The 8,626-nt window shown below is 42.7% G+C and overlaps 1 protein-coding gene across 2 annotated transcripts in view; it reads right to left on the bottom strand.

Moving 5' to 3' along the window:
• DKK3 (dickkopf WNT signaling pathway inhibitor 3) overlaps positions 1 to 8,626 on the bottom strand; it is a 55,568-nt gene continuing 46,942 nt past the window's right edge. For both annotated transcript variants that reach the window (XM_039538662.1, XM_039538661.1), the window contains exons 7-8: positions 3,430 to 3,586; positions 1 to 780 (exon numbers count right to left, since the gene is read on the bottom strand). In XM_039538662.1, the coding sequence (XP_039394596.1) occupies positions 528 to 780; positions 3,430 to 3,586 (410 nt within the window). In that variant the 3' untranslated portion in view covers positions 1 to 527. The remainder of the gene's footprint in view (positions 781 to 3,429; positions 3,587 to 8,626) is intronic.

Genomic DNA, 8,626 nt, shown 5'->3' with positions numbered 1-8,626 from the left:
TTTATTGCAACTTCACTGTGATTATATATTTTTAAAAGAAACACATACATGGCTGAAGACCAATGCCCGAAAATAATCAACCTAAACGAAGAAGTGGGTTCTTCCTCACCCCAGAACAATAACAACCATTCCAAACATATGTACAGAAAATGCAATGCTCAAAACTTTCACTTGAGGGTCACCAATAATTTAAATGATTATGTATGAAACATTAACAGTTTGACACATTATGCTCATTTCCCTTAATACCAAACTAGTAAGTTTATTTTGGTACCCAGGACAGAGTAACTAGTCCAAAAAAAAAACCTGTGACCTTTCTGATTCAGTTTAGTCCAACCTTCTGCTTGGATTAAAAAAAAAAGTCTGCAAGTTTTGGGGAAGAGAATAGGAAGAAACCCCTTTAAAATATTATTTATTGCACTTCTATCCAGCAGTGTGTGTGTTCAGAATTTATATAAGCAAAATACTAGACACTTCTAGAAATTTAATTTGTATCATATCAGTGACCAGTCTACCCTGTGTTTAATTTAAATCTCATCTCCAAAGAGCAGATCATGAGCTAAGTCTGGCTCCTTTAAATCTGTCTCTTCAGAAATATTTCCTTCCAGGCTTTCTAATTCCTTCCGCACTGCCTGAATGATACTGCTGTCTTCATAATCGTCAAGCACGTCTCTGGGTATCAAACCAAGAAACGGTATTTCATCCATGAGCAAAGGCTCTTCCTTTTCGTTACTTCTGGTTTCATTAAAAGACACTTCACATACAGACATGGTGCTGTGGCTGTTGAGAAAGCAAACACATCCTGCCTGTTAGTGTTCAGAGCTGTCGTCATTCCAGTTCTTCATTAAAGTGGAAAACCACACACTCCCCTCCCTCCCAGGTGAAAGGCAACAACACAAATTCCAAATCCATTCACTTGAAGAGGTAAGACAGCTGATTATAGCAAGTTATTCACAGCTCAGGAAAGCTGAAGACTGAATTTTTAAAGAAATCCATTATAATGCATGAGGCAGAGCTATAAGTCTCTTGCCCTAAAATATTAGGACAAAAAAATTGGAAGGGGTAATCCTTTGAGAAGAAATTTGCCAAAACTGACATTTGGGAAGTTTTGATCAGCTTTATTGGTTTCAAAACGGGGCAGCCCCCTAGTTTAAACATTTTTATTGTTGCTCTGAACAGTAGGTCCAATGAGCTACAAGCAGAGGGAACTTCCTCCCCCCCCCCCCCCCCCCTTGTGATGGATGTGGGGACTTTGCATGTGTTCATGCTTACTGGGAATTCGATCTTTCTCCATCTGTGCTCTATAACAGCAGTCAGCAACCTTTCAGAAGTGGTGTGCTGAGTCTTCCTTTATTCACTTTAATTTAAGGTTTCATGTGCCAGTAGTACATTTTACATTTTTAGAAGGCCTCTTTCTCTGTCTATAATATATAACTAAACTATTGTTGTATGTAAAGTAAATAAGGCTTTTAAAATGTTTAAGAAGCATCATTTAAAATTAAATTATTGTAGAGCCCCTCTCCCCCCCCCGGACTGGTGGCCAGGACCAGGCACTGTGAGTGCTACTGAAAATCAGCTCGCGTGCCGCCTTTAGCACACGTGCCATAGGTTGCCTACCCCGCTCTATAATTTTGGAGGTGCTCATGGGTCACATGCCATAGTAGGGCTTAGTACTTCAGCCAGTTTAATTAGCAGGTGTATTAATACAGAGCTATGTCTCACTTCAACTTTATAGGGGCAACTATTTTGAAAAATGACTGCTAGTGTAAATTGGCCACTTCTATTTCCTTTAAATATGCAAATGTTTGCCCTACGCCACACTATTCTTAATATCCAGTATATGAAAACTGATGTAAATTCATGAAGGAGGCTGAACTTAGTCCATATCAGTCTTGTGGCAGACGCACCTATCATACTATGTAACCATTAGATTATCTGAAATAAATCAGGCAATTGTGGCAAAATGTGTGACTGCCAGAAGTCCCAGTCATTTCTGCTAATAATTGTAGTGGCCATGGCTGGGTTGTTCACTACATCCAAATCCTATTTTGTTCAGCTTTGGTTTATCCCCACCTGAGTGTTATCCTTTTATTTCATAGTGATAAAAGAAATGGCAGGTGTTATGTGTTTGATATATCCTTGCTGAGAACTGCAAACTAATTCAAAATTTCAGTGTTGAAATGGATTGTGATGAACTATGTGCAGTACCAAATATTACATGAACTATTCCTTCAAACGAAATCCCAGTAATGAATTGCATGTTGATGTGCTAGAGAAAACTTGATGTGGTGAGAGAGTGGGGCAGAGAAGAAGAGGTGAAAACATTAATTCATATCATGTCTCAGAGCACATGTGGAAATTGTGTTATTTTGTTAAATGCTAAGCAAATAGTGTAATGGGAAACTTACGGACAAATGTTATTTCAACCAGAGAGTGAAGTAATTTCATTTACCTGTGGTTTTCCCTGAATGCTTTAGGAAACCTAAAGCTGACACACACTCACCCCACCCCCTCATGACACCTGACCTGCTTTTACTTAAAAAGTGCTAAGTCAAATTTTTATAATTTTGAAAAAAAGCAGGGAGTTGAAAGGTGCTCTGTGAACTGCTAATGAAAGCCTTAGTTCACAGCAAAAATTATAGGCTCATATTCCTCCTTTTCCATTAAGGATGAGACAGACCAGAAATATTCCTAGAGAAGTCTGCACAATATTCTGCATGTTAGTCTTCAGGACAAGGCACTGGATCTCAGCTGATGAGAGACGGCCTAGTAGGGCTCCTCAGGAAATGGGGAAATATATGCATGTGTGTCTATCTCACATACCCCAAAAGTTTAAGTATTTAGTATTTCCAGCTAAAGAAGCAGCAGCCACAACTGACAGATTGATTCCTCTCCCCTTCAGTATTTCTCAGATGCTGCATAGCCTTGTGGGCACCCTTTACTTGAGGGACCTCTGAACTTTATTAGGAGCGTTCCAGGGGAAAACCTGTGTGCTGCAATCTAGCCTTAGAGACTATAACTCCCATGATGCCTTGGGGAAAGGGGGGAGAGACTTCCTCATGCAGGGAGAGTAGGCGGTGGGCTCTATTTTGGGAAAAAGAGTCAGACTGCTCCAGGGAAGCCGGAAGCTGCTGCTGCAAGTCTGCTGGGGCTTTGATTGAGCAGGGAGCCTCCGAGGCTTCACGGGAGTCAGAGAAAAGACTGTTGCACTGTCTGTTAGGACAGTGCAAAAGGCTTTAGACATTTTTATACCAGTGAGGATTATTTTTCCAGAGTTAGTGGTGAAAAAGGCAGTCAAGATTGTCAGACCTCACAACACTGAGCAGCTTGCAACAAGGAACTACTCAGTGCAGAGTGGGGGTGTTTCACACAAACAAGGGTTTAAAGAGTCTCTGGTGAAAAAAGCTTTTGATCCTTCCCATGCCTTACCTGTGAGTTTGGCATATCAAGCCATTTACACATGGGCAGCGCTCAAGCACTCCATCTGGTTCCAGTTCCCATGTGATCAGGTTCAGGAGTTTGTTTGAAGGATCATGGCAAGGTTCTCCTGCTGCAGGTAATGGAGTACACACAGGAAACAGAAGATCTGCACGCAAAAATGATAAATCCATGAGGAGTTTTGATCCACAGGGTAACTAGTCAGTTCTGCATAGGAAAGATTCACAGTGAGCCAGGAGCTCTTTTCAATCTCTCACCTGCCTTTCCAGGAGATGGAGTAAGATTTCAAACCATTTATATTGTGGCTTTGCCTCATTTTCAGGCTAAGACAATCCCCACTCTCTTCAGCAAAAGGCCAGCAACAATTTGGCAATAACTTGATAACTGCATTTCTGTAATGCCCTTCCTCTGAAGAGTGAGGTATTTTATAAAAGTGAGTGAACATACCATTTTACAAAGGAGGCAGCAGTGAGCAGTAACAAACCTACCAGAATATTTTGGTTTTAGATCTGGATGCAAGAGTTTGCATCTTGTTTTCCAATTTATTTATTATTTTTGATGATTTATTTGAAAGGATTAAATGTGCACTCCAGTTATTAAAAAAATAGTCAGGTTTTCAAGAAGTCCCCACAAACAAATGTATTAATCAGTTTAGGAACCCTCCCCCCCGCTATATAAAAAAAGCCTACATCAAAAACAAACTACAGTGACAGATCAAAAAAGCAAAATGGACTCAAGTGGGACTTATGTCGGAGAGGACTTATGCTGACCCTCTGCACACAGGTAAAATTCACCCTTTGGAGAGAGGAGTTGTTTACCAGAATGCTGTGTAGTTTGGACTCTTGCTATAGAAAGCAAAGATGACCAAAAAAGGAAAGCACTCCAGTATACATCAGTACTCTGGAAGTACCGCAGTTTCAGGAATATCAAAATGCAGGTCCTGACAAACACACACACACTCCGCTCCCTGATGGTGACTTTTAATTAACAAAAGACCTTGCATTGCCATTAAAAAAATTAGAGGCAAACTGCAAAGATAAGAAGTCACTTAGCTTGTACAGTAAGTGGTGGTCTTCAAGATGTGTGTTCCTACAGGTGCTCCACATCAGGATATGCATACCTGTGCGCACTCGATCAAAGATTTTTGTCAACTATGGGTGGGTGCCCTGGACACCCTCATGCCCTGATACAAGACGTGGACTCACCACCACTCCAGTTTTCTTAAGCATGGAAGTTCAACGAGAGACTCCAAAGCAGAGGGGAAGAAGGGCGGGTAGTGGACCCACCCACAGGGGGACATATCTTGAAGAACTCCAGTTACTGTACAATGTGTCCTTGCCTCCTTCTTTGAGTAGTGTCCCTATGGGTGCACCATTTCAAGAGACTCCAGAGCAGTATCCCGATCATGGAGGGAGGGGGCTGCTGAGGAGGCAGATTCAGTACAGATCATGGAATAGTCTCGCTAAAAGCCACGTCAGCTCTGGAAGTCATCACAAGAGTGTAACGCTCAGAAAAATGTGTGTACCAAAGACCTGGTGGCTGCAATGCGGATGTGTGAAATAGGTGTTTTTTCAACAGGGCTACTGGGGTAGATTGAGCTTTGGTGGAATGAGTAATGACTCTCAGAGGGGGCTGAACCTCTGAGTCTTCATAACAGGTTAAGGAGCATCCTGCCACCTATCTGGATAGTCTTTTAGTTGGAAATCACCTGTCCTTTCTGTAACTGAGATATAAAGCCTGGGTGAAGCCCTAACAGGTCCTAGTATTCCCTAGGCAGAAGGCAAGGGCTTTTATATCCAATGTGTTGAAGGCTCGACTCGTCTCTTGAAGAGCGAAGCTTGGAATAAAACACCAGGAGGTGAATCTCCAGGTTGATGTGAAATTCTGAGGAAACCTTGGCAAGGAAGGGAGGGTGTGAACATGGTGTCACTTTGTCATGACAGAACACTGTATAGGGAGTCAACCATCAAGGCTCCAAGCTCCCCTATTCTCTTGGCTGAGGAGATGGCTACGAGGAACATGGTCTTAAGGGACTGATTAAGCAGGGAACAGTTAGCCATAGGTTCAAATGGGAGTTTTTGGCAGCACCTTGAGGACTACACTGAGGTCTCGTGGTGGATTTGTACATCGGGGAGCAATCTTGCTCTGTACCTGAGAGCCATCTAGTAGCCTTGAAATGAAGTGCTTGACAGATTCAGATGAGTGTTTGATCCCGATTCCTGGGTGAGGTGGTTCAGTCACAGAAACAGGTGGATCGATTCTGGGAACCCTGCCTGCCTTGGCCAAGATGGTGCTCTGAGGATGTCAACTAATTTTTTTTAATTTGTTCAGGACTTTCAGCAATAATGGAGCCAGATGACAAGTGTAAAGCAGTATGCAGAGCCAAGGAATGGAGTTGCAGACTAATCTATCTCTGGATGGCCCCAAGTAAGGCATCTCTCTCAGAATACCGCATTGTTCAGCTCCCCTGAGGGAATCAGCCATTGTGTTCTGTAGTCCTGGTACATAAAGCACTGAGATCTGTATGCAGTGTGATAGATCCATAGTTTTATAGATTCAGTGCACAAGGCCTGGGATCTTGCACTTCCTTGATGAGTGATATAATACACTGCTACTCTGTTGTCCAGCATTATGCTGACTGGATGGCCCCTGATGTGGGGTAGGAAGTGCTTGCCTCCATAACAAGCTTCTTGGCGCTCCAATGTGTTGATATGGAGGATAGCCTCCTGAGGAGTCCATCTTCCTTGAGTGTGAAGCTGAGATTCTGGCAGTGTGTGTCCATTAGGGAGTAGTCTGTAGTGACGGTCCTTGCACACCTTTCATAGATCTTTCCACCAACAGAGTGAGTAGAGACCCCTCCAAGGTACTGACACCCATGTACATAGACTGTGCTTGCTTGGGGTATGGACGATTATTAGGCAGGCTGAAGACAAGAGTATAGCCTTACTAATTGTATCACAAATGTACAGGCTGCCATGTAGCCTGGAAGTCATAGACAAGCCCATGCTGTGGTTTGCAGGCTTTGTTGTATCTCTGAAACAAGACTGGACACTGTGGTAAATCTGTCCTTGCGCAAGTTTGCCTGGCTATGAAGGAGTCTAGAGTAGCCCTAATGAAATCTCTGCATTGAGTGGGTATGATAGATTTTTTTTTCCATGTTGAGGCAGATGTGGATCACCCATAGGGTCGCTACTCAAAGAAGAAAGTTAACTTCCTACAGCTGCTGGTGCTTATCTTAGCAGTATTTGGGAAAACTGAATTATTGAACTGTCATTCTCACAATAGCAAGTGATGTAAAAAGACAACAGCAATCTTCATGAAAGAGCTTTGAGCAGGTTGTTTTTCCTAAGATTATACAACAGACTTTTACCATTAAGATCACAATTAACCAAAATGATTAAAAGAATGAAACCTTCAACAAATCTTCTGCAATTACTCTAGGCCCGAGACTGGGGTATAAAGCTGAATTTACAATATAATATATTGGGCCTGATTCTCATCTACACTGGTGTCCCTTTGCACTGTTCTGGCTGTGGGGCTTAATGGAGAGGGCACTTGACTAGGACTCAGGAGACCTAAGCTCTATTCCTGGCCTGCTAGGTGACCTTGGGCAAATCACATTCCCTCAGTTTCCTCATCTGTAAAATACGGATAATGATACTGACCACCTTTGTAAAGCACTTTGAGATCTAGTGATAAAGAGCACTATGTAAGAATTAGGTGGTGGTAGTATTTAAACAGTACCTCCTTTAAAGCATTAGTACCATTGTTCTGGGCAGGAAAATAATCACTGTTTTCATTAACTTTAGATTTTCCCCCTACAGCTACAGCAGGGGTTCTCAAACAGGGGGTCACGAGGTTATTACATGGGGGGGTTGCGAGCTGTCAGTCTCCACCCCAAACCCTGCTTTGCCTCCAGCATTTATAATGGTATTAAATATATAAAAAAGTATTTTTAATTTATTGGGGGGGGGGTCGCACTCAGAGGTTTGCTATATGAAAGGAATCACCAGTACAAAAGTTTGAGAACCACTCAGCTACAGGCTTTGTTCTAAGCATCTTTTATCAAGTCAGGAGCTAACTTTGACTTGAGTCAAATTTGCTGTGAAGGATTTGTGTTGCTAAAATCATCTTCAGCAGGATACTGGAATTGTACTGCTTCAAATGCAATTATTGCTGGCTCATATCACAGAGGAAACAGGATCAGGGAACAGTGTGTTCCCACCACTATACATCCAGCCCTACACTTGTGAAGCCAGTTGATGTTTTGCGATTGGCTTCTATGGGATCACGAGTAGGATACGAGTCCCACTTGGGGAAGTGATATTAGCAGTCAGAAGACTTGCTAAAGTTGCTCCTTCTTTCCTGTTTCTTCTTTACGGGAGGGGTTTACAGAAGAGTCGCTGTTGAAGCTCACCAAATTCTGTAGATATTTTAAAATAAAGAAAACCCTGATGAACAAGGAAAGAATCCAAAACTGTTCTCTGCAAAGCAAAGTCTCCTTTATAGTGCTCTGTATTTAGTGTTAACAAGGAAAAACTGCACACACCCAACTGACTCAACTTGGATGGTGCCTGAAATGGGCCTTCTTCCCATTCCACATGGCATTCCCTAGCACTCTTATAAAATGGTTCTAGGCAGCAGAAGTCATCCCAAGTCCAAAGATGTGAGGCGGCTTCTTGGTTATGGGAGAGGCCAATATAGGTAGCAACATAGAAAAAGGTCTCCCTGGACTAGAGGAAATGTTAAGGTTGGGCACTAATACTGCAGAAGGGAGGAGGGGCATGAGGGCGACACACGAGACTGTCGTGGATAAGCAGACAAAGGCTTGGGATTGACTGGGTGGCAAGAGCGAGGCCCAGGCCTGAAGAAATAAATTTCTTATTTGCCTTTCACTATGTCAAGCTTCACTTCTGTAAACCTCAGACTCTCTTGTGGGCTAATGGGGGTTCTGCAGTGCCCTTCTAGTTATGTCCTGTCCAGGACACTGTTGTGTACTGGACTGCATCATAATACCCAACAGTCTTTCATGCTAGAACCTCACATATATGTAATCGCCTGTACTGGTGGTCTCCCTCTCTCTAATGTGGGAAGGGCCGTTCAGGGGAAGCAAACGTGGTTTTTGACCGAACAAACTGAGAATCTCAAATATTCCCCCCCCTCCCCCACAAGGCAAAAAGTAAAACAC

Source organism: Mauremys reevesii, linkage group 4, assembly GCF_016161935.1.
Source record: "Mauremys reevesii isolate NIE-2019 linkage group 4, ASM1616193v1, whole genome shotgun sequence".
Lineage (NCBI taxonomy): Eukaryota > Metazoa > Chordata > Testudines > Geoemydidae > Mauremys > Mauremys reevesii.
The sequence above is the reverse complement of the archived record's forward strand: the minus strand, read 5'-3'. Positions and strand labels throughout refer to the sequence as shown.